The 27,308-nt window shown below is 32.1% G+C and overlaps 1 protein-coding gene across 1 annotated transcript in view; it reads left to right on the top strand.

The window, feature by feature from the left end:
* The first annotated feature begins 2,409 nt into the window (after positions 1-2,409).
* LOC129948350 (uncharacterized) overlaps positions 2,410-27,308 on the top strand; it is a 38,120-nt gene continuing 13,221 nt past the window's right edge. The window contains exon 1 of the mRNA XM_056059314.1: positions 2,410-2,994. Within this exon, the coding sequence (XP_055915289.1) occupies positions 2,899-2,994 (96 nt within the window). The 5' untranslated portion in view covers positions 2,410-2,898. The remainder of the gene's footprint in view (positions 2,995-27,308) is intronic.

The raw sequence follows: 27,308 nt of genomic DNA, 5'->3' as shown, positions 1-27,308 counted from the left end.
GGAATACACTAAGGAATCGCCACTGGAATACGATGGAAAGGAATCTCAAGCACTTTCTTAAGCCATGATTCTTCAGATTCAGAGCCATGATTAATGTAAAAAAAAGTCGCCAGAATATTTTTTAAAGAGTTGGCTTACAAATGCCATGCTGTATTCAAGACATGTAATTCTATGCTCTCCTTCAAGGTCAGAAGTGGACATTATTGACATTGCGTATAGTAAAACAGCACTTGCAAACTCGGTAACTAATGTCTTCAACAAGTTTTCATTCAATATAAATACATGAAAAAATGTCTTCTCGTTACAAAGGCTATAAAAGAGAAAAAAAAGAAGATTGCGCAATGTAGCGACACTTAAATTTAGGTTTCTTTTAAAGGCAATATTCAAGTCTTCCAACGACAAAACATTTTGAGATTTAACGAAACGTTATTTTTTTACAAACTTTTTTTGTTTGAATTACTTGCTTAATACGAGTATTAAAATACTTACCTGCACTAGATTGTAACATTTTGTCTTCAACTTATTGCAGAACTTTTATTGAAAGGTAAATTCGCATATGAAGGAAATTTAAGTCCATTGCATCACAAAGCTCTGCATTGCCAAACTAACGGAAATAATTGAAAAAACTGTACAGTTCCATGCTATTTATGACAAACAAAATCTTAGCTTTGACCAGCTAGCGTTGTACTAAATGGACCACTGTGCGGCGGCGTAATTGGTCCGTACTTTTTTGAAAACAAAGTTAGTGAGGCACCGTCAACGCCGAGCTTTAAATAACGATGATAACTAATTTCTTGTGGACCTAGACGACAGGTGGTTCCAGTGGGCGCTTCGTACCGCAAAGTAAAAGCCACGATTGACATTTTCATAATCTACCCGCCCTTATTGAAAAACCCTATATATAGTTGAAAAATTAAGTATTTAAAAAAATGTACCACGTTTAGATTCCAAGAACCCAGAAACGTTGGGAATTGTCAAAACATGCAACAAATAGGACCGATTAAAGTGTAATTTCCAAATTTCAGTGTTAATTTTTAAGCCAGACGTGTGGCACTCTTGCCCGACTTTAAACTTCGATTATTGCAAAATCATTGTGAGTTTTTAAAAGCATTTCTCGCTCAATAGTTAAATATGTGCCTTATATTAATTTGTATGTCTTTAAAATGAGTTTGTTCTTTTCTTGTCAACTTTTGAAGTCAAAGATTTCATTCATAATCTGGGCGTAACATAGACTGTTTAAAACTTAATTTTATGCTGTTTGTTATCTTGAGAGCATAAGAAGCTACCAAAATGAATAAATTTTGCTGTGTCAGAAAAACTTATCAAAACTCAACCTACATACACAATATTTGCATATTTTGCTCAAAATCTTTTCCATTTTATTTTCATATTAAAATATTTAATAGTTTGTTTGAAAGTCTGCGAAATATATAAAAATTTGAAAAAAAGAAACTTTTTAGACAACCCAACTCTCATTCAAAGCTGTTAAATAGTTTGGAATGGCAAAACTTTTCCTCATATTTCTGTCTGCATTTTTGTACTCGTATAAGCCTCAAATAAATCCTTCAATATCTGCATTTTAATGTAGGTATGTGTTAAATGATGGCAACACCACCCTCATTTCACATTGCACCCTATCCAGCTTATGCATCAGAATGCAGTTCATATTGCACTCCTTTTAGGAAAATAAAAATTAAAAAAAAGATTGACTATCGGACATACGAAAGAGGCAGCATAAGTCGCTTATACATGACCTGTGCTACCTCCCGTAGTCGTCGCGTCGGCCGCCACCGCTGCAGCTACTATAACGTTTACCATCACGTCGAAGTCGTCGTCGTCGTCGCGTCGCTCGCTCGTCGTCAACGTTGGGCTTAAAGCCTGATGAGTGAAACTAAATAAAGAACAAATATAAAGTGGAAAATGAAAAATGAAAAGAGTACAACAAAAAAAACAAAAAGAAAAACCCTCCCGTATTGGATAGGCCGGGAAAAGGAAAACTAACAGAAATTCCACTCAGTAATTCGAAAAAATTATACTCAGTGCAGTGGATTTTTGAAAAATGAAAAAAAAATACAACCCGAGTGGAATGAGAAATGTGGTAGGAGGGTTGGCTGCTTTGCTTCTTGCTTGCTTGATGACAATGAGTTGCCGTTTCATATAATTTACCTCCTCCCTTGAACTGCTGCCTTGCTACTGCACTCCTTAGCACGGCTTTTGCTGCAGGGGGATTGAGTGAATACTGAAGACCGAACACTGCCGTACTGTCCGCATATGATGAACTGAAAAGTGCCTGAGCCCTGAGCCTATGTTATGCCTGCTGCCTGGGTACTCTTCTATACTTCAACCGCTACGCTATTGTTGCTATTGCTGCTACTGCTGCCGTTTCTGAGTTCTGCTGATGTTGATGACGATGAGTTGTGTGTTGAATGTTAGTATTATAAAATCCGACCGAAACAACAACAAAGGCGAACGTTCGGTGTCGACAATGTGGATTGGGCGATGAAAATGAAAACATTTCGTGTCCGATGCTTGTTGTGATCGTACGCGTCCCGTATCGCTCTCATCCCTCAAATATATTTACATTATAACTGTTCCGATTTGAAATATTTCAAAACATACGGTGCACCTCTATAATCTCTCAACGGAAATAGAAAACAAAGTTTTGGAATTTTTCAAATAATAAATATTTTTGTATACAAAAACGACAACGATTAAAAAAGTGATAAAAATTTAAATCTGAAAAAAAGTAAGTGTTATCAACAGGCCTTAGAAGTATTTTTGTGCCGATTTCTTGTGATCTTTGAAAGTGAATTTGATAAAGAAATAAATTGTGATAGCGAAAAGTGCACAAACAAATAAAGAAGATACAAATAAACATAAAATTATTTTTGAAAAAAAATGGGTCGACAATTTGAATATAACCGTTTTGACAACGATTCCGAGGATAACAAACAGGAAGTTGGTGGTACTATCAGTGAATGCAAACAAAAAGAGGTACGTTTTGGAGACCAATGTTGTTGCCTAAATTTATGATACAATGATGAATCTTCTTATGAGATTAGAGTTAGAGAAAATTAGAAGATTTAGCTATAATGACAGTTTAATTGTACGGAGATTAAATGGAATACAACTTTGAGCCTAAGGTGATTATGGTGTAGGCGAATAAGATTATAGAAATTGAATAAGAACCTTGTCAAAGGTTGATACTGAAGGATTATTTATTTAGGTATAAGATAAGGAGATGATGTATGATATTTGGGCTTCTTCTACTTTTTGAAATAGTGAAAAATTGTATACTGTACAAGTATTCTATTGATGATTTAGGATTGAGATGTAAGTTTTCTGAGCATTCTTCAATATCTTGTCTTATTAATCGAAGAAAAAGTTGGGTACGAGATGAAAAGGACATCGGTCTCAACTACGTCCAATCTTGAGAATTCATATAAACAATTATGAATCAAGATTTTCGACTTGGGGGAAAAGACAGTTTCTTTCCCTCCTTCTTTGTTTTTGTCCTACCCTATCACAAGGTCCGAAAATTGTACTAAGGAGACTTCTACAATAATGATCGCAATTCCGATCCATGTCCTTATGATATGGCATCAAATGGTTTAGAGAGTAGGGAAGAAGATCCATGTTAAATCACAACAGACCTAACCTTATAAGGTTTGAAGAAGTCAGTTCGACTGCAATTTATCGGACTTTTTATTAAATATTTTAAGTTATTAAACATTTATGATTATCATGTCAGAAATTTAATGACTCAAATCTATTTTGATTTTTTTTTCAACCATTTATCCTTCAAAATTCGGCCACTGTTTCAAAAAATTCATTACAGCTTAAATTAATATGTATGAGTTCAAGGAATAAAAACCAAATACAAAAAATGTGTCTTGTTGACTTAAGATAATTTGGAAAATACAGACTAAATTATACTTTAACTATGTTTGAAAATTAGAAAAAAAGCTGGGATGCGACCCACGCTGATAGCTTCCTATCCCGTCTGTCGATTTGTCTTGCTTAAAAGGTTTGTAGGTTTTCGTGTTGGGTTAAAAAAGTTGTCAGTCGAATTATTCTTAAAATTTTAAAAATTACCAACAATATTTTGCATAATTATAACAAAATAGTTTTATTTCGAAATCTAGTTTTGTTAACGAGATTTTTAGTCGAAAACCAATTCTTACCAATTTTAATAGCATTTATTAAAAGTTTTTATTTCTTATATAAACAAATACAAATTGGATGAATCAAATTAATTTGAAGTAAATACCTTCTATTGTTCAGGAGATATCGAGAACAGATCATCAATTTTTACCAAATTTGCGGTCTATTTTTTGTAGATTTAGTTTTCTATGAAAAAACTGACTGTTGGATTTTTATATAAAAATTACTGAATATCGAAAACAATATTTTATGGGAAATAAAATAAAATTGAAGCCAATATTTCAATTTTTTTAAAAAAGATATTTTAGTCGAAATTCATTTTTTACCAACTTTTATTAATTTTTTTCGGTCTTTAATTTTTTGTCAATTCGATTTTTTTCAAAATTTTACTGAATGTAGACAATAATATTTTTTGAAGGATAACAGTAAATTAAAGCCAATATCTCAAAGTTTTGCAAAGCTATTGGAGTCGATAATCAATTTTTACCAACTTTTATACTTTTTTTTTGGGTTTTTATTTTTTGTAAAAAAACTGTCCATTCGATTTTTCTCAAAATTTGTCCTAAAGTTAAAAACAATATTTTTTATAAGAGAAAATTAATAAGAAGCTATTATCTCTAATTTTCGAAAAGATATTTGAATTGATAATTTAATTTTTGACCAACTTTTGTTAATTTTTTTTTCAGTTTTTAATTTTTTGTACAAAAACTGTCAATTGGATTTTTTTCAAAAATTTACTGAATGTTAACAACAAATTTTTTTGGAAGATAAAGGTAAATTAAAGCCAATATCTCAAAGTTTTGAAAAGAAATGGAAGTCGAAAATCAATTTTAACCAAATTTTGTTCAATTTTGTGTAGGTTTTTAATTTTTTGTACAAAAACTGTCAATTCGATTTTCTTCAAAATGCTACTGAATGTTAACAACAATATTTTTTGAAAGAAAAAAAGTAGTTTAAAGCCAATATCTCAAAGTTTTGAAAAGATTTTTGAGTAGAAAATCAATTTTTACCAACTTTCATACATTTTTTTTAGGTTTTTATTTTGTGTAAAAAAACTGTGAATTTGATATTTCTCAAAATTTATCCTAATGTTGAAAACAATATTTTTTTGTAAGTAAAATTAGTAAGAAGATATTATCTCAAATTTGTGAAAAGATATTTGAGTCGAAATTCAATTTTTACCAACTTTCATAATTTTTTTTTAGGTTTTTATTTTTTGTAAAAAAAAACTCTCAATTCGATTTTTCTCAAAATGTGTCCTAATGTTTAAAACAATATTACTTATAAGTAAAATTTATTAGAAGCTATTATCTCAAATTTTTGAAAAGATATTTGAGTCGAAAATCATTTTTTAACAACTTTTTGTTAATTTTTTTTTCGATTTTTCATTATTTGTAAAAAAACTGTCAATTCGATTTTTTCAAAATGTTATCAGATGTCAAAAACATTATTTTTCGTTGCACAAAATTGTTTTGGAGATGAAATCATATTTAAGTCGTAACATTTTGGAGGTGGCACCTTTATTTCAGTTTTTTTTTTTTATTTATAAAAAAACCGTTAAATGTATTTTTTTTTCAAAAAATATACTTCTTTAGTATCACGTTACAATATACTATATAAAATTTAATTCAAGTTTCTAACGTTTTTGGTTCGTAAGATATTTAGGGATAACTAAAATGTTCTCTTTTTTTAAACTGCTATGGTAAAAAAAAAACACTCACGCAATTTTCTTGAGAGTCCTTTCTGCATCTTCCTGCCATATTATCTGTATACAAAAAATTATTTGAAGTCGATATCTGTTCTGGTTCTTGAGCTATGAACGACGAAAAGAACGTCGCGAACGTACGAACGTACGTACACACCACGCACAGACATCACTCTAAAAATCTTTTATTTCGATTTCGCCTTTAAGGACCTTAAAACGTCGAATTTGTCAAGATTTTCAATTCGACAAATTGGATCGATTACAATAACTGCCTATGGGAAGTTAAAAAGCGTTAATTCAATAAGAACACATAAATACAAAAAATAAATTCAAAAACAACTTAACTAGATTAAAGTGTTAATTTTTTTAATAAGATCGTGACTATTTTCTCAAAAAAAAATAGTAAAGTTATATTTTGATTAATAACTTTTTCAAAAACTGCAACTTCAACAGTCAAAAAAGAAGTAAAACAGATCTTACCAGTCTTTCCTTTAGACATCAGAAATTTAACTTTTAAATCATGTGAGCGGAATCATGTCTAGAATATTAGTGGGGTTTGAATACTACAAGAACGTTGTCAAAAGTTCAAAAGTCAAAAAGACTGCATTCTAACTGCCTTATCACAGAAATCAATTGACTTCATCAATTGAATCCGCTACTTAGTAATGGGACTTCTACCACTTAAATGGTATTTCTACCACTTTTTTATGTTTCTATTCTACCACCTCAAACTCAAAATCTACCACCTTTTACCATTAGCTGGTTATAAAAATAATTTTTGTATTACATCATTGTATTGCTGTATTGACATATTGAAAAATCGCTGAGGGACATATGTATATTTTTACTTCTGTCATAGATAAAAAAAAAAACAAAAAGATTTCACAAACTATCAGAAGGCACTTGGTGTCGATGAACATCAAATTTTTTAAAGTTTGTTAAACTCGGTGGCTTTCTTTAGAAATGGTATATAGAGCAGTGGGATCCCTTATTTGATTTTTTTTTCATATAAGTTCATTTGAATTTTCATTTCAATTTTCTACAAAATACAAACAAACTTTTTTTTTTAATTTTATTGCCTTGAATTTGAAAATAATTAACGACTTGAACAGAATATTTCAATCTGAGACAACACAAGTCCACCTCTTAGTCAAAAGTTTGAAATCTTTTAAGTTGAACTCAATGAAAAATTTCCTAAAACAGGAAAATATTGACATAAATACGGATGTGAAAAAAATCCTGAAAACTATTTGCCATACTCTCAAATGTATTTTGGGTTACATTTTGAAGAATATATTCTAGAATAAATTGATGAAAATGAAATCATGGAATAAGGAAAAGTTATGTGCAGCTCTTATGTTGATTTATGTATACAAATTTAACAATGATTTGCTTTTTGTAAAGATCCGAAAAAAGTAATTGCTTTAACGATGCCAACAGTCCAACCGGTAGACGCTGCAAGCGTTAAGTGGACTAAAGTCATAGGCGAGTTTAAAACAATAGAAAGCTACAAGAATAATGACATTGTTCAACAGCGGATAGTTCTTAAAAATTTGAATGACATGGGAGAAGAATGGTATAAGAGATTTAATTTTCGAAAACCTGTAATTGTACATGTTACAACTTTGTTGTTTAGCACATAGTAGCGCAGCAACTGAACGTTAATTTTCACAACTCAATACTATCAAAAAATACCGGAAAAATAAACTGTATAGATTTGAAAGCTGCGTTCGACAATATTAACAGAAACGCATTGTTCTACAAACTGACACAGCAAGGTATATCTACAAAAATGGTATTGATTCTTAAAGCACTCTATACCAACAACTCTGCTACAGTATGGAACGGCACTCATATCAGTGACTTCTTCCCTATTAATCAAGGTGTGAAACAAGGTTGTGTTCTAAGCGCTCTGCTATTTATCTTGTTCTTAAACGACCTTAATTCTGATTTGCCGTGTGGAGTTACTACGGAAGGAGTATCGGTAAAAGCTCTTCTTTAAGCAGACTCTCAGATAATCCTGCTTCCTTACAGATAATGATAAACAGCTCTGCAAATTATTGTTCCAAATGGCAACTGCATGTGAACCTAACAAAATCTGAAATAGTTATTTTTCGAAATGGTAGACGTCGGGCAGCTGACACCGAGATCAAAATATCTAAAAATGTCAAGTACCAATAGGAGTAAATCTCACATAACATAATGTCGTGGACGGATCATCTTTCGAAAAGGCTAGTAATGTCTAACAATTCAATTGATGCTACTTGGTCAAACTTTATCAGAAATAAGAACGTACAACACTCAGATAAATTCAAAATATACAAAGCTGCTTCAAAGTCTATAATGAATTACTGTGCCCAAGTTTGGGGATATTCGGAGGAAGTTGAAAAGTTACAAAGGTTTTTCATTAAAAGATGCTTCTCCCTTCCTAATAACACGCCAAACTATGTTCTAAATATTGAAATTGGTCTAAGAAAAGCTTATATTACGATACTAAAACTCCACTTTAAATACATCCAAAGGGTAAGCACGCTCCCTGAAAACAGACTGCCAAGAAGACTTATGGATATCATCGTGAGAAAAAAGATCTACTGGGCTGACAAATGGTCAGAACTCTTTAACGATCTGAACATTCAGTGTGACTGGAACACTAAGTCTGAATGGAAGGCACTGCTCGCAGAAACTTGCGAAAAACTTGTGAAAGGCATTGGTCGGAAACACACTAATAGAGCTCTACAATCAAGATTCCCTAATGAATATTGCAACTTGAACTATACTGAGGTACCAAACTATTTCAATGATAGTAACTGGCGTGCAATGATAAGTATGCTATTAAAGTCCAGGTGTGGATTGCTCAACATCAATGTACGAGCATTTAAAAATAATACGGATGGAATTTGTACGATCTGCAACCTTGGCGCTACTGAAAATAAGCATCATTTTGTGGGAGTGTGTCCTTGCTTCCGAACTATTTTGATAGTAGAACTATATATCTACTATCAAAAAAGATAAAAGAAACGAATTGAACACATCTGTACTCAAAATTTCAACTGCAAGAGAAATTTTGGGCAACGGGAACATTTTGATCTCCCAGAAGTGTTGGTTAAATGTGCTTCGAAATACCAATTCAAAGATGGTTCTTATGTAAAATAATTATTTTATCGGTTGTTATTATAAAACAAATTTGATTGGACTGATTTTGTATTGTTTTTTTTTAACCACCACTTTTACCACTACCACTTTTTTGTTGGGATATTTACCACCACTTTGATTTGTCCAAGTCCCATCACTTGAGTCATGACTTAATAACAGTGATTAATGGACCTTATTTTTTAAAATTCTTTTTAAATATAAGGTTTCTTATTATATGTTAGGCAAGTAAATAGAGTATTGCCAAATATTTCCTGATTTCGATTGATATCTCAGTGTTAGAAGAAATCCTCAGTCCCTTAAGGTTTGAAACTTTTGTATATCACCTATATACACTGCCAATCACTAGGATGAGGCCACATATTTTTCAACCGATTTTTGTTCTTTATACCTGCTGGAAATTTCGTACCAATAAAAATTTACTACATTTGAGTAGGTAGATATTTTCTTTAAAAAAAGTGATAAAATTAAGGGGTTAAATAGAAAAAACAGTTGGAATTTCCCTACATTAATTAAAGAGCTACTTAAAAACAGTATGAAAAAGTGCGTCACTTGGATGAGGCCACATGAAAAATCTTATAAAATATCAAAAAAATGAAAGAAATGTTTACAGTTTTTGTTTTTCAAACATTTATTTATTAAGTTTTTCTCAATTAATAATGAGTATGCCCCCATTTTTCGATATGACCTCTATTAGACGGTTTGGAATGGAATCATAAAGTTTTTTTAAATAGTCAAGTGAAATCTCGTCCCAGGCATCAAGGATAGCTTCAATTAAGGAGTCCTTGTCTTCAAATTGTCTACCTTCATAAAGTTTTCGAGATAGCCATGCCCATACGTTTTCGATTATGTTCAAGTCCGGTGAATAGGGTGGCCATGACAAAAGCTCTATGTTTTCTGATAAAATCCAGCTTTTGGCAACCCTGGAAGTGTGGATGGGGGCATTGTCTTGTTGGAAAATCCAAGGCAGAGGTCCAAAAATATTTTCCATCTTCGGAAATGAGCGTTCCAACAAGTATTTGTAGCTGTTTCCGTTCATTGTTAGAGAAAGAAACTCCAATTCGATTTTGCCATAGTATGTGATAGCTCCCCACACCATAACACCTGATGTACGGCTGTGATGTCTTACCAAAATTAGTTCCTCTTTTCTTAAATCATGGAAATAAAAGGGCCGTCAAGGCTAAACTTTTTTTCATCCGAAAAGACGACGCGTTTCCATTGACTGCTCCAAGAGACATATTCTTTTGCAAAGTTCATTCGCAGCTCCTTGTGTACTTGCTTTAGAACAGGTTTCTTTTTGAGTTTTCTTCTCTGGATAGTACCATCTTTTTTTTATTATCCTTCGGACTTTCGAAATACTGGCTGATACTCCGCTTTTGGACCTTATTTAAGTAGCTGATTAAGTAGAATTTGAAGCAATACGTAAAATTAACCGCTTTTCTCGGGATGTTGTTGCTTGGGCTGTGCGTCCTTTTTAGTTTTTTCCATAGTTTTGAGGATCAGCAAGATAGTTGTTTACAACTGTCTTACTTCTGTTCAGCTTCCTTGCTATTTCTCGGCTTAAGAGGCCCATTTCCTTGAAAGCATCGATTTGACCTCTTTCTGCTACTGTCAACGTCTTTCCGGAACCCATTTGTAGTTGAAATTTAATAAAAATAGTTATTTGTAAAACGTTCTTAAATATTGTCACCCAAGTTTTGAAAAAAATTGCTGATCTGAACTTCTACAACGAAATATTTGCAATGGCCTCATCCTAGTGACTCACTTTTTTATATCCTTTTTAGGTAGCTCATTCATTAATGTATTGAAATTCCAACGGTCTTTTCTAATTAACCCTATAATTGTATCACTTTGTTTTAAGAAAATATGTACCTACTCTCATGTAGTAAAATTTTCCGGGTTAAACAAATTCCAACAGGTATCGGACCGAAAATCAGTTGAAAAATATGTGGCCTCATCCTAGTGATTGGCAGTGTAGGACTGTTAACTTTTGGCAATAATCAACTTATTGCTGAACAACTAATTACTGAAACATTTATGAAATAGATTTTTAATGGTTTATAATTTAAGTTAAATCACTTCATTATATGATTACAAAATTCTTGTTCGACTTACATGTAAACCATTAATGAATCTAACCCACATTCATGCGTAACTTTATCCCTTAAAATAGGATTTTCCTAATAATTTTAATAGATTCCAAATCTTCGAACAGAATAAAACGTTCTCAAAATAACCCAATAAATGCACCTGCAAACATTTACTTACAAAATTCCTCTTAATCGTTTCTCTAGCATATTTTTGAATATAAATAAGAAGGAAAAAAAGTTAATTAACATAAATAATCAGTTGAATTTAACAAATTGATTCCGAGTTGATCTTTTTCATTTAACATGTGTTTATTTGCCTACTTAACTCCTACACAAAACCATTTATTTAAAAAAATAAGAAAATACCCAGAAACATAAATATTCAGCTCTTTTTCTAATAAAGAATTCATTTTATGATGAAAATTCCTTCATCAAATATTTTCTGTCGCATCTTAGATTCAAAAAAAATGCACCTGATTTAAAAACAAAATGTAGATCAAAATCCCAGAAACCAATAAATTTAAAACTTTTTTATCATTTTGTTTAAAAATTACCGAAGCTTGATTTATTTGGTCATTATTCATTCTCAAACTGGGTGGCAATCGGAATAAAGTTTTTTTTTGGAAATTTTACTTTCGGGCGGCAATTATAAACTTATTATGAGGGAGAATGAAATATTTAATTTCACTTAATTTTATTATTAAATTATCATTATAGCTGGGGCCAAAGTGCATGTGAACTTTTCCGTGGAACTAAATTCTACAAGCTTGTAATAAGCTGGAAATAAAATAATTTGATAAGAATAGAGAACAATGAATGATTTACATTGATTGTTTACTTTTATGTGGTAAATATAATGATTTATGGCTTTTGTTCGGGGTCATAATTTACGATGACGAAGGGCCTATGGCGAACGGCGCCTAAGCTTGATAATAATGTTACAATAAAGGCTTATCTCGTGTTATTGCGTTTGAATGTAGTATCTGGGAGTGTATTTTGTTTATGTCATTACATCAGGGTATATGGAAAAATAAATCCTGGAATTTTGTTGTTCATAACTCAATTGAACTAAAATAAACAACAATGTTTTTCATCAATGAATTGTAAACAGTGTCCTAAGACTAACGAAAAGCTTATTGAAATTTGCTGAATTTAAATCAAATTTTCAACAATACTTTTCAGCTTCTTCTTAAAACAACACAATCAAAATAAATTTTTGGGTATTAGGATTTTGCTTTTTAAAGGGTGATTTTTTTGAGGTTAGGATTTTCATGCATTAGTATTTGACAGATCACGCGGGATTTCAGACATGGTGTCAAAGAGAAAGATGCTCAGTATGCTTTGACATTTCATCATGAATAGACTTACTAACGAGCAACGCTTGCAAATCATTGAATTTTATTACCAAAATCAGTGTTCGGTTCGAAATGTGTTTTGCGCTTTACGTCCGATTTATGGTCTACATAATCGACCAAGTGAGCAAACAATTAATGCGATTGTGACCAAGTTTCGCACTCAGTTTACTTTATTGGACATTAAACCAACCACACGAATGCGTACAGTGCGTACTGAAGAGAATATTGCGTCTGTTTCTGAGAGTGTTGCTGAAGACCGTGAAATATCGATTCGTCGCCGTTCGCAGCAATTGGGTTTGTGTTATTCGACCACATGGAAGATTTTTCGCAAAGATCTTGGTGTAAAACCGTATAAAATACAGCTCGTGCAAGAACTGAAGCCGAACGATCTGCCACAACGTCGAATTTTCAGTGAATGGGCCCTAGAAAAGTTGGCAGAAAATCCGCTTTTTTATCGACAAATTTTGTTCAGCGATGAGGCTCATTTCTGGTTGAATGGCTACGTAAATAAGCAAAATTGCCGCATTTGGAGTGAAGAGCAACCAGAAGCCGTTCAAGAACTGCCCATGCATCCCGAAAAATGCTGTTGGACGCAACGTTACTGTGAATGGCGATCGCTATCGTTCAATGCTAACAAAGAAGAACTGAACTTGGTTGACATGTGGTTTCAACAAGATGGCGCTGCATGCCACACAGCTCGCGATTCTATGGCCATTTTGAGGGAAAACTTCAGAGAACAATTCATCTCAAGGAATGGACCGGAAAGTTGGCCACCAAGATCATGCGATTTGACGCCTTTAGACTATTTTTTGTGGGGCTACGTCAAGTCTAAAGTCTACACAAATAAGCCAGCAACTATTCCAGCTTTGGAAGACAACATTTCCGAAGAAATTCGGGCTATTCCGGCCGAAATGCTCGAAAAAGTTACCCAAAATTGGACTTTTCGAATGGACCACCTAAGACACAGCCGCGGTCAACATTTAAATGAAATTATCTTCAAAAAGTAAATGTTGTCATAGACCAATCTAACGTTTCAAATAAAGAATCGATGAGATTTTGCAAATTTTATGCGTTTTTTTTTTTAAAGTTCTCAAGCTCTTAAAAAATCACCGTTTATATATATTGTAACGTGATACCAAATCAATACATTTTTGAAAAAAATGCAATTTACTGTTTTTTTTATAAATAAAAAAAAAACTGAAACAAAAATTTGTCACCTCGAAAATTTTGGGAATACAAAATGATTTCATCTCCAAAATAATTTTGTGAATGGAAAATAACGTTTTTAACATCTGGTAAAATTTCGAGAAAAATCAAATTGACAGTTTTTCTTATAAAAAATAAAAATCTAAAAAAAACGGTATTCAAAGTTGGTAAAAATTGAATATTGATTCAAATATCTTTTCAAAAACTTGAAATTTAGGATTCAATTTTATTTTATCTTATAAGAAATATTATTTTCAACATTCTGGAAAATGTTGATAAAAATCGAATTGATAGTTTTTTAACAAAAAATTAAAAACCAAAAAAAATTAACAAAAGTTGGTAAAAATTGATTTTCGACTCAAATATCTTTCCAAAAATTGTAGACATTGGCTTCAAACTACTTTAATCTTTTAAAAAATATTGTTGTTAACATTCAGTTAAATTTTGAAAAAAATCGAATTACAGTTTTTGTACAAAAAATTAAAAAACTTAAATTTTCGACTCAAACATATTTTCAAAACTTTTAGATATTGCCTTTAATTTACTTTTATCTTTCAAAAACTATTGTTGTCAACATTCAGTAATATTTTGAGAAAAATCGAATTGACAGTATTTTTACAAAAAATAAAAACCTAAAAAAAAATAATAAAAGTTGGTAAAAATACATTTTCGACTCAAATACCTTTTCAAAACTTTGAGATATTGGCCTTAAACTACTTTTATCTTTTAAAAAATATTGATGTCAACATTCAGTAATATTTTATGAAAAATCTAATTGACAGTTTTTTTACAAAAAATATAAAAACCCGAACAAAAAAATTACTGAAAGTCGGTAAAAATTGAATTTCGACTCAAACATCTTTTCAAAACTTTAAGATATTGGCTTAAAACTACTTTCATCTTTTGAAAAACAATGTTATCGACAATCGTCAAAATTTTAAGAAAAATCTTATTGACAGGTTTCTTACAAAAAACTAAAAACCTAAATCAAAATTAAAAAAAGTTGGTAAAAAATTACTTTCGACTCAAAAGCTTTTCAAAAATTAAAAATATTGTCTTCAAACTATTTTTATTTCACAGAAAATATTGTTTTCGATATTTAGTAGTTTTTTTTTTATAAAAATCCAACACTCAGTTTTTTCATGCGAAAATAAAATCTACAAAAATTAGTACGCAAATTTAGTAAAAATTGATGTTCGGTTCTTGATGTCTCTCAAGTTATTTCATTTATCCAATTTATAAAAATTGGTTAAAATTTGTTTTTGACTAAAAATCATTTTACCAAAACTATATTTTCCAACTATACTGTTTCTTGATATGAAAAATATTGTCGGTAATTTAAAAATTTTTAAGAATTATTAACTGACAACTTTCTTAACCCAACACGAAAATCTACAAACTTCTAAGCAAGACAAATCGTCAAAGGGGATGGGAAGTTATCAGTGTGGGTCGCATCCCAACCTCTTTTCTGATAACGTGTAGTTTGAAGGTTATGTAACCCATAATCTCCTCTTAAAGAACGACATGTAGCTGTTGCAGAAACGCCCTTTTTTTTAGTATTTTTTCACAATTTGTTTTTTTGCGCTGTGCTATACTTAAACGATCTCTTTTCGTAAATGTCAGACTTTCAACTGACAAAAAAAAACTTGGTTTATCAACTTAGTTTGTTAGATGTCGAATTCCAGCCCAATACTTTTGAAACCGCGAAATGGATAACCTCTTAGTTTCTTCATATTTTTAAGTATTTAAGTTCTTAGTGGCTAAGCCATAAGGATCCTATAAATACTTCTTTTCCTTGTTTTATCATTTCGTGTTCCTTTTATCACCAAGACCAATACTTTATCTCCAATCAATAAATTAGTTAACTTAAATGTCTTTTTGAACTCACACACCACTTGTCAGTAATAAATTTTCAAATAAAAAACTATTCTCTACATTAAAAAAAAACTTTTGGGCACACAATTTACATTTAAGAGACCATTTACATCCATTAGAGGGTGAAAACAGTGGGGTACCATAAAAGTATACAAAAAAAACGAACATTTCATTAATCTAAAGCCAAATCCACTACAAAACGATCGTGCTTCCCCCTTAATTAGTTTTAGTTATATATGGAGCGGTAGAGTCTATCTATTTTTTCCAACTTTGTATTTCAAAAAGATACAACGGACAAAATAGATACAAAAAGATCTACAAACAAAAAGAAACAAAAATCCTTTTCTTGAATAGATTTGAAGTATATTATAGCTTATAGGACCATTTATCATTGAGCACTTAAGTGTAGGTTATATTCCTTTGACGCGATCATCTGCACATACACGCAACAACTATGCGTGATGCAAGTGGAGCGTTACATTGGAGTTTCTTTCATGCGATGAGGATGACTAAAGGAATCACTCCAAATAATTACCCCGGTCTTATAGTTAATTCTATACATCAGATGAGATGTCGCGTCGTCCTCCAAAAGATTCTAATGATGATTCTAGAATTATTTGTGATTGTCGATGTGGATGGTTGAAGATCGCTGATCATGACGATGATGATCCTCTTTTCAAAAGATCTTTTCAAAAGAGTTCTTTTTGTGAATACAAAGATGTAGACTCACCCAAAAGATCACAGAAATGTTTGTTTTCCTTCTTATGGGTGAAGGAGATGTGAGAGCAAGATCACATATGGAGCCTTAAGTGGATTGTAGTTTCAAAGATAATGGAATGAAATTAATTGTGCCTTTTTTTTGTATCTCATAGGAGCAAAAGGATGTTTATCTTTGGTTTTATTTTTGTCTGCAAGTGAAGACAGAAATTTCGATCAAAATGTGAGTTTATCTTTGTCCAATTGGTTAGATCTTATATATTATGGAGTATCTATTTCCATAGAAGGGCTGATGGGGGTCATTCTTCGTCAGTAATGAGCTCAAGTGGTCTGGTATGAGTGAAAGATATGTCTTATAAGTATCTCGGGAGTTCGGCAAATAGTGCTTGGTTTAATCTTGAGAATGTCGTTATAAATTACTTAACAGAAGATGTCCCAAGTTATGAAATATGTATTTTACCACTTTAAGGGTTATCTGAATGGAAGCAGGTGATCTGCAGAACAATCTCCAATCACAAACATTGTATCTATATGCATAAGTTTGTAGTTCTTGTATATGAACGTGTTGCAGCTGCATTTTTGTTTTCCAATAAGATACAACATTGATTTGAGTACCACCACTATTTTGGATATTTTGAAAAATTCCTTAAATAACTCCGAGAACCTATTTTGAATTGAATAGAAATTGAAACGATTTTTCATTTTTAATTTCCTCGTTCGCTGTATAACAAGGAAATGTATATCATCTTTCATGTTCAACAAAATGCTTCCATGCTTCTTATCAAAGCAAAATCTTCTCAATATGCATATGAAAACAAATTCCAATGGAATATAAATTATTAAACACATATTCAAAGAAATTGATCTGAAAGGAGATTTTGAATGATTTGGATTTGGAAAATTAAAGAAAAGAAAAATACCATTGAAAAGTATAGTTCTCTTTTGTGTTATTGAAAATGTGTTGGGGTACATTTTTATACAATGTATCTAAACATCATGTATGTACGTTTATTTTTTAAAATTTAAATTCTTGGAAATGTTTTACAAAAAATTTATCATCATTCGTCGTTGAAAATCAATTCATTTATTGTGAAGTCTGAAGTTCAAACGAAAATAAACATAAATAAAGAGAAAGAAACTATTTGTCTTGTTCGAAAATATTGAAATCCCTTTGTAGAGAATGTAAATATTTTCGTTTACAATGTTGACACAAAGAATGGGATTGGGATGGAAAAAGATATGAATGCGATGTACAAAATGTATCAACCCTTTTGTGGTTGAAATGACCATGCAAAACGGAAGTCTTTATCTTTTCTTGAGGTTTTGTTAAAAAGAAACAAATATTTATATAAAAGTGGATAAGAGGAATAAAAAGAAACAAAAAAGATTCTGGTGCAAAACGTATTTACAAAAATATACTTGTCGACCTCTGAAATTCTTTAAATTTTTACACATTTGTCATATCGTTTCTGAATGCAAAAACCAAAGGAGCTGGACGAAGTACTTTATTTTCAAATTCAGTATGATTAAGATTTTGTGTAATACTGTTGAGTTGTAAATACATACTTTTTTCTATAATAAGCGCACGCTCAAGGGGATAGTACTACTCTTATAATGTAGACACAGTGTGAGCACTAGGAAAGGTTGAGTGCGGTTGAAAGTAAGTGTCGGAGCACATTGGTTTTGAATTCCGGAATATTGCTAAAAAGACAGAGTGTGGCAAGGTATTCCACATTCGCATAGTACGGCTTAATAACGAATCTCTGTACTTGACAGTACGACCGAAGTTTCGCTCGAATATATATTGATGAGCATTCCTAGAAGCGCGAGTATTACAATTGAACTGTTTTAGCTGAGAAATGCAACTGGCTATTTCTCTATAGGATAAACCATTAAAATAACGGTAAAAGAGGGTGAGACAAGAAAATTTCTACGATGTTCAAGCGACGTAAACGATCTTATGATGGTAATATCACCTATCAATCTAAATGCTTCACGTTCAATACTGTCCAAGGGGCTTAAGTAAGTTGCAGGAGCAAGAACCCATATATGGGAGTTATACTCAAGCTTTGGACGTCTATAAGTCTTGTAGATAACAGCCAGATCAGAAGGTGTGAAACATTTCTTGCATCGCCTAAGGAAACCCAAACACCTTGCGGCATTTTTGGCGACATCGCGTATGTGATCGTTCCACAAGAGGTGGTTGGTGATACACATACCGAGAATATTGAGGTGTTCAGTCTCATTGATGCCATCCATGGATAATGGCAATGGGGGTTTATCTCGCTTTAACGATACAAGACACCATTGGATTTTCGAAGCATTAAATTCCACCCGGTTTCTTATTCCCCATTGTACAATGCTGTTTAGGTCGGAATTTAATGAGCTTATCATATTTCGTCGTTGCAGTTCTACATCCGAAGAAGAGGAGTGTGAATCTGAAAACGAATATGAAAGCTAAGAGTATTATGGTCAGCGAAACAATGTATTGGACTAGAAGTTGAAGACAGGAGATCATTAATAAAAATGAAAAAAAGTGTTGGAGATAGAACAGAGCCCTGGGGCACACCAGCATTTATTTTGTGGTTTTCAGACTTAAATCTATCCAATACAACTTGTATTGATTGATTCGAAGCGTAATTACTAATCCAATGAAGAAGGGTTTAATGAAAACCGAAAGCACTCATTTTCGATAAGAGAGCCTGATGTCAAACCCTATCAAATGCTTTTGAAATATCAAGTGCAATAATCATACTTTCTCCAAAACGATGTAAAGATTTGTTCCATTGTTCGGTGAGATGAACCATGAAATCAACATTTGATTTACTGCTGCGAAAAAAGTATTGTTGGTCATTAAGAATCTTTCGATCTTCCAGATATTTTTTGAGCTAGAAATTAATCAGCCTTTCCATGATTTGGAAAGAAGGGACGTAAGTGCAATCGTTCGGTAACTAATAAGACGGTGAGGAAGACTCGCCTTTTTTCGGAATAGGCTGGACAAATGCGGTTTTCCATCCATTCGCTACGAGACCTGAGGAGTAGGATAGATGAAAAAGCTTACGCAGTGGTTTTGGGCTCTAGGATAAACTGCTGGGTATTCATAGCAGTACGAGTATTACGGTTGAATTGTTTAAGGGGAGAAATGCAACTGGCTTTTTCCATAGAGCGTTGTTTATAAAAGAAACGATAAACAGGCAAGAGATCTTGTGGCGGTGTTCAAGAGAAGAAAATGTCTCTGTAAGAAAACGATCTCCAATCATTTTTATAGCTCTTTTTTCAAAGACTCGAGTACGTTTTTGGAGCAGCAGCCCAAATTCGAGAGTTATACTCAAGTTTTCGACAAATAAAAACTTTGTAAAATAAAGCCAGAAGGGGTAAAAGACTTCTTGCATCTTCGAAAAAAACCTGAACACTTAGAAGCATTTTTGGCGATGTCAAATATGTGATCACTCCGCAATAAGTGGTTTGTGACGCACATACCTAGAGCTGTTAATTGTTCAATCTCTTCGATGCAAGTACCCCCCATGAATAGTGGCATTGGGGAAGGGTAACGCCTTTGTGACAGAAGACAGCATTGAGTTTTCGAAGCATTAACTTCTACCTCATTGAACAATGATGTCAAATCAGAATTTAATGAGCTTATCACACGCTTCCATTGGTAGTACACATCCGAACAACAAGGATGATAATCTAAAAACGAATATGAAAAGCAGAGGGTACTGTCATCAGCGAAACATTTTAGTAGGTTAATAGCTTCAGGCAAAAGATCAATCACAAAAATAAGGAAGGCAACGGCCCAGTCACTAATAAAGCTTCGGTTCTCATCGATCACCAAAATCAAGCATCAGTGAGAGCAGTTAGTAGACAGATAGTGGACCATCTCGAAACCTACTGCGTTCTTTTTAAATATCAAAGCCATAATAAGAATGAAATAAGAAACCATGAGATCACCAGTGAACCTATTGCAACGAAAGCCATACTACCGGTCATTAAGAAGCTTTCGATCTTCAAGATATTTCTTAAGCTGAAAATTGATCAGCGTTTCCATCACCTTGGAAAGAAGGGACGTAAGTAAATTGGATTATTTTCAGGGTTAGGCTGGACAAATGCAGTTTTCCATCCACTCGGAAAGAGACCAGTAGAATAGGACAGATGAAAAAGCAAACGCAGTGGTTTTGCCAGCGTTGAAGAACACCTCTTCATTCTTGGCATTTGTTGCATGCGTAACTTTTAGTCTATTTCTGACGAAAAAGCCAACAAATGTCAGAAAGATTTTAATATATCAAAATGATTTTTCAATGCAATTTTCAAGCTTATGACCTGACATATGAACGTTAAATCATGTCTTCTCTAGCTTTAAAGTCCACATCTAGGGGAAATATTTATATATTCTTCGACGTAAAATATAGATTAAACCACATCCACATACATTTTTCGTATTAAAATATTGAGTTAAATCTTTGTATTTAAACTCTTTTGGAGATTACTGATATTTTATTGGCATTATTTGATGTTAATCACAGCAATCTTATTTAAGTACTAAGCTTAAAATTGACAGTAACCAAAAAGTTTCAAAGTCTTACAAATTTCTTCGTCAGATCTCAGATGTTTTTAGACTTGATTTTGCTTTCATTCAGAAGATTTATATACGTTTATATAGGTATAAAAATTGAAAAATTGTCTTGAGCAACTAAATTTGACAATTAAAAATATCACGTCGCCTGACAATGGAAGACGTTATCTTCAATATTGTCACATATAATTTAAAGTTAATTCGATTGCTACTCGGACATCCTTTTACACTCTCACTCAAGATTAGCAACGCCTGCCTTAATATTATACGTTATGTCTTCCAAAAAGTATGAAGAATCAGATTCTTGAAGCTCCGATCCCATGACAAGGTCCATACGATTCCAATTCGATTCAGTCACTCATCAATTCATAACGTTGTAGTTGCAACAAGAAATCAAAAGAAATACAAACCTAAAAAAAATCGAGCTGACAGATCAAAGTGAACAGAAACACGTCGTATAATACCAAAATACGTGTCGGAGTTAATGAGTGTCAAACACAAAGACGCACACCGTCTTCAGGCGTTCCTAAAACAATTCAATTAAAAGTGTCACTATAGGGTGCTATTATGGATCTTATTTTCATGTTCGATTTCACAGTCGAAAGTACATCAATCGTCGACGACGACGCACAGTGGTTCGGTTTGTATGGGAGAGCGGAAAAAAGTCTGTAAAATCTGAACGGTTCAACGGATTTAAATAAAATTTGGCATACATGTTAAGATTAGTCTTATACATATTTGTTCAAAATTTGGTTGAAAAAAAAAATTATAAACAAAGTTATTGACATTTTTCTAAAATTTGAGGGTTTTTGATTTTTGTATGGGAGAGCGGAAAAATGTTTGTAAAATCTGAACTATTAAACGAATTTTAATGAAATTTTTAAATCATTTTAAGATTAGTCTTATACATGCTTGGTCAAAATTTGGTCAAGAAAAAATTATAAGAAAAAAAGTTATTGACATTTTTCTAAAATTTGAGGCTTTTGATGTTATATTTAAATAAAAGTTTTTTTTTTTGTAAAATCTTAACTTTTTATTTTGAACAAAATATTATTACTAACTATGTATATTATAAAATTAAATAAATAAATGGATAAATACATACAAAAAATAAATAAAAAACAATTATGAAGTAGTAATTTTATGACGCTAAAATGAGATTTTTAGCGTCTGCGCTGATTGGAAGTATATTCTTTTTTGCCTGTGGCCTTAAACCTGTTATTATTGGATCTGAGGATATGAGTATGTGATGCATCACATCTTCATTCGTCGCAATTCGGCTGCATTTTCTCGAATGAAACCTGTGGTAGGCTTTATAATAATTATTTCGGCATTCTTGGGCTTCCTCGGAGAGCGGTCCAACAGGAAATGCACAGCTTTTAATTATTTCTTCTCCATGGATCAAAATCTTATGTACGGTTGCTGGCATATTGTACCATTTATATTTCTCAACAAACAGTTCAGCAGTTTCCCACATGCAAGCTGCACTTTTTTTTAAATCTAATTTTTCATTCGACGTTATTACTTCAAGGACAACAGCAAACCGCCGAATTAGGGATTCACTAACTCCAGTGATTTCTGAAGTCATGGTTGGATTTGCAAAAAATCTTCTGGAGGTGTTGCCGTCATTTCTTGTCCCCGTACCTTGTTTTACAAGATCGACAATGATGCCCAGTTTTTCACGGAACTCCTGCTGAATTTTCTTCTTCTGAGCATCTCTAATATGGCGGGTCTCATTGTTGGTTCTCCATGCTTTGGCAAATTGTAGGCAATATGGAGGATACACTCCATAAATTTTATCCGAGCGTGAAGAGGAGACATTCCCATTTTCAAAGCTTCCCTGTTTACAGCTTTGGTTCTTATATTTGTCAATTTATTCATTCCAGAAGTTGTAGTTCCACATATGAAACAGGAAGAAGATGCAGGAGTTTCTGTTATAGATTGAGCTGTCTTCCCGTCCAGCATTGTAAACATGAGTTCGTGTTTGATTGTAAACTGACGTTCGCCTATTTGAATTATCGTCTGAGTTAAATTACTGATTTCCGTATCTATTCTTTGTTTCTCGTTTCGTATGATTTCTGCAGTTTCTTTAACAAAAGAAAATTGGATGGCTCTGCAGTATCTTGTAGAGGATGGTCGATCGTTGTTCCACAAAATAATATCCCTGTTATCCTCCATAGCCATTTGCATTGGTACCAAAGATGTCATAAACATATTAGCGTCCAAAGTTTCTTCATTGTCAAATGTTTGACTGTATTGTGGTTGTCCAGAGGCACCATCACATCCCCATTTAGTGTACAATGTTAAAGACTGTCCTTCAATTCTGGTTATCTCCTCTGATGTCTTTCCTTCTAATAACCTTGTTGCAGTGTGATCTAACAATTTTTGTAGTGGCACACTTGCTAAGCTTTCCGTAATGCTTATATCTAAAGGATAGCACTTTTTTTTTGCTTCCAGTAATTTAATATAAGGTGAAAAAACATCATGTCCTTCATCTTTTACGGCATGTCTTAATACTTCATATTGGCGTTTCGACAATTCTGCTTGTATAAATAATGCAAGAGCCTTATCCGGATCAAATTGTGAGCAGGAAAAGCTCTCTGATGTTGCTGCATAGTTTATCTCTTCTTGAGGAAATATATTTCTAATTTCGTCCCTCTTATACCTTTTAGCTCGATCACAGCATTCGTCAAAACTCTTTCGTGGTCTTCCCATATTAGTTGACGTTTTGGCCAATACACTTTGGGTTAGTTCTACTTCGAAAACTCCTTCGAGCCAATGAGTGTATTTTTTTTTCAAAATGACTTTTTTTTCTATGAACTGCGTTCCATCGACTCAAAAAATGAGGCACAAAACGTTTATTTAATTCTGACAGCACAGTTTCTATTTGCTCAGAAATTAAGTTGGGGTATTCCCTTTCAAAATATGGTAGAAGATTTTGAACATCATGTCCATTAGTGATAAGTTCACTACACAACACCGAATAAGGAATTTCGATTGAATGCATTTTAATCTATTGAATTCACTATTCACTATATGTATATTTGTTATTATATTTCACTTCACTTTCACTTATTGATTGATCAGAGTAAACATTTTTCTTTTACACCTTGCACAAATGGTCAATAACTCAATACTGACTTTTTTTAATTTAATCCTTTATATATATAGATTTAAGTAAGAGATTTTATTCTAATAAGACAGGTAATACAAAATTACGCAATACACAACAAAAACAAAGCAATAAAACTTTAAAAATAACACCTTTTTTATTTCTACCTGCCCTACTTTTAGCAAAAAACTAAAAAAATAAAGGATTATCCCTAACCCTTTTCTTTATTTTTTAAGCTCTATCATATAATTTAAAATATCATAAAACTATATTGCTTTTCGTGTGTTCTTTCAAAGAAAATTGAGTTCAAAGTTGAAAAAATTTTCCAGGCAGAAATAAATGGTTTCGCAAAAATCGAAATTCTCAGACCTGTGTCAATGTATTAATTTTGTTTTATTTTTAAAATAAAGTTTGACATTTTTTCTTAAAATAATGGGCTTAACCAGTTCATTCTGACAATTAATAACGAAGAAATCAAACTTTTTGGTAAACACCACCGTCAAAACGCAGTTTTTTGAAATCCGATTCAGTGAAACATTTTTGATCATAACTTCCACATCTGCACGTATCTGCAGCTGATTTTTTCTGTGCTTTTACATAAATGCATGGAGCATATGCTGGCATACTTACTTTCTTGGAGTCTTTTGGAGCTTTTTTTTGAAATCAAAAAGTTTTAAAAAAAACACATTTTTTCCTAGTACTTAAGCTTCAGACTACTTATAGAAGGTATCTTTCATAAATAATCATTTTTTTTTTATTTTAGATAATCGAAAATAGACCAATTAAATTATTTAAGAAGCTAGAGAATTTATTTAAAGGAACTTCGGAAAAAAACATCTCAAAATTTGTTGAAAATACGGTTCGCGATTTGAGTAAAATTATTTTTCAACTTTGGGGGCTTGTAAATCAGAACATACAATATATATGTTGAAAAATAATTTTAAATCATACGCTCGGGTTATATAAGAGTACTTAAACATAAAATTTAAAAGGATAAATATAACTTCTTAAAAAGACTTTCTTCCGCTCTCGCACCACTGTGCGACGGTCTTTCGCTGTGACTTAGTTTCAGTTTCTTTTTTTAAACAACACAGTGGTCAACATTCAAAGCAAGTTTGGAAAAATTAAGAAGCAAACTAGAATGTTGCTGATTAAAAACTGGTATAAAACTTCAAAAGTCATACACTTCAATTTTATCGATAACGATGATCACTTCAAAAATCACATTAAACTAATCTTATTCCTATGAAAAATTGTCCCACTGTTTCGTGATGCTTAGTGTCGTGCGTCCCAAGAAAATCCCATACATAAATATATTATGAAATATTTTTTTAATTTATTTCAACTTCCCATTCCCAATGTTTCCATATCCACAGCACTTAACTTATATGTGGGCGTAATCGGTGCTAACTTATAAACGAAAATTGGGTCTTTTTTTATGATCATCGGGAGTTGTAGGGTCCAATGCATTTCGTTTTGAAAAATTTCAAAAAATATATTTTATGGGCTCTATCTTCTAAAAGGGACTTTACACTGATGAATACCGATAATTGCTTCACCAAAAAGTTATTTCCATAATCCAATTTTTTTTATTAGGAAATAAAATAGTGGCTGATGATAATGGCGGTGTCATATCGGCATGGCATGTTGATAAGTCCAACGACGTGATGGGAAGATATTTTCGATTAGAGTATTTTTGTCCATCACGAGAGTGAAGTAATTAACACTTTATATAAATAAAACTAATTTAATTGATTTCAAAATTATTAACATTGTGATGTCGTGTTTGAGTTCTATTCCGAAGCCCAGACACTTTGGCTGCTAAAAATAGACACGATATTATAGAAAAAGGGGTATATGAGCAATCGTTTGAAATATAGAGGGCATGCATAGGAATGGCGGGCGTGTCTATGGCAAATAATAATCCTAGGAGTTATTTTCTTGGCATGCAAATGTGGATACAATGTAAAAAAGTTGTTTCGAAGTTAAAAAAAAAATTACAACAAAAGCAAACTAAAACATGACAAAGTACTCATAGAAAAACCAGACGAAATAAAATCTATCCGTCGTCCGTCAAAATAAAATCCTAGGCCTTAATTTTCCATGTACGTTACGTACTCGAACAAAATACCTACACGAAAGTGAAGCCAATGCAATGTCAACAGTCTGGTTGTGATATTGTTAAGCTCTTTACTTTAATTTTTATTCTGACTTATTTTACTACATTTCTTTTGTTTTAAACAATTTTCACGACAATTGAAATTCGATGTCGTCGCATTTGGGGTTTTAAATTTTAAGTTTCTGCTTTCGAGTTGTTGTTGCTTTGGTTTCTATATGTGTACAACTTGAATGATTGATGAAAGGATTTAATTCTTATTTATTTTGTTTTTTTCTTTTGGAACGGAGCTGCTATATTGCATGTGGCTTAAATAGACGAGGAGACAATTAATTGATGGACTGTTGAAGGCTATGAATCAAACAGAATTAGGGGTGACATTTTACTTTTTGTTTAAATAATGATGAGGGGTTATCGAAGCTTTTTATATGTTTTTTTTTTAAATAATGACAGAGTTGATAGGACGAAGTCAATGAATTGTGAAAGCTTTGCATGTTTTATATTTAGAAGGAAGTAGCAGTTAATAATATTGATTTTTATTGAATGCAAAGTTTTGCGAGTTCTTAACTTCTTATGTGAAGTTAGGGTAATTATTCTGATTTGTTGATGTTCTGTAGAATTAAAATGCATGGTTAATAATGAGAAAAACGAGTGTCGACTTCAAGTACAATTTGTTTTACATGTTCACCATATAAAATTGGTTTTTACTTAAAAAAATAATCAACCAAGAGTATTTTTTTTTTAAACTCAACCAAATGTTTAAGTCGAACAATAAGTAACACTACCTTGAGAATTCTTCCATACTTCGAAAAACAGCGTTTTTGACATCTGCTAAAATTAGAAAAAAATCAATTCATAGTTTTCTTTTTTAGAATATAAAAATCTACATAAATAAAAATATTTAAAAAAAAATCTTGAGTTGAAAAGATTTTAAAATCTACTTAAAAACTTTTGTAGACTTCAAAAACCCAAATTATTCTCAAAAAAATTTTTTTTTTAAGATTTTTGATGTTGCAAGTATTGCATTCGTAAACATTTCAAACTCGAGATTTTAATTAAACATAATATTACAATTGTAGACAAGTCGAGAAAACGTCGGTCCTTTGATTTCTTCCGACTGTCTGTCTGTATTCATCCCTACAGCTCAAAATATTGGGTTGATTGAGTTCAAACTTGGACGCTAAGGTTTTAAGTTTTTGGATTTATTTTATTTTTGTAAACTAAAATATCAGTAGTCCTCATAAA

Source organism: Eupeodes corollae, chromosome 2, assembly GCF_945859685.1.
Source record: "Eupeodes corollae chromosome 2, idEupCoro1.1, whole genome shotgun sequence".
Classification (NCBI taxonomy): Eukaryota; Metazoa; Arthropoda; class Insecta; order Diptera; family Syrphidae; genus Eupeodes; species Eupeodes corollae.
This window is presented reverse-complemented; position numbering and strand designations above follow the sequence as displayed.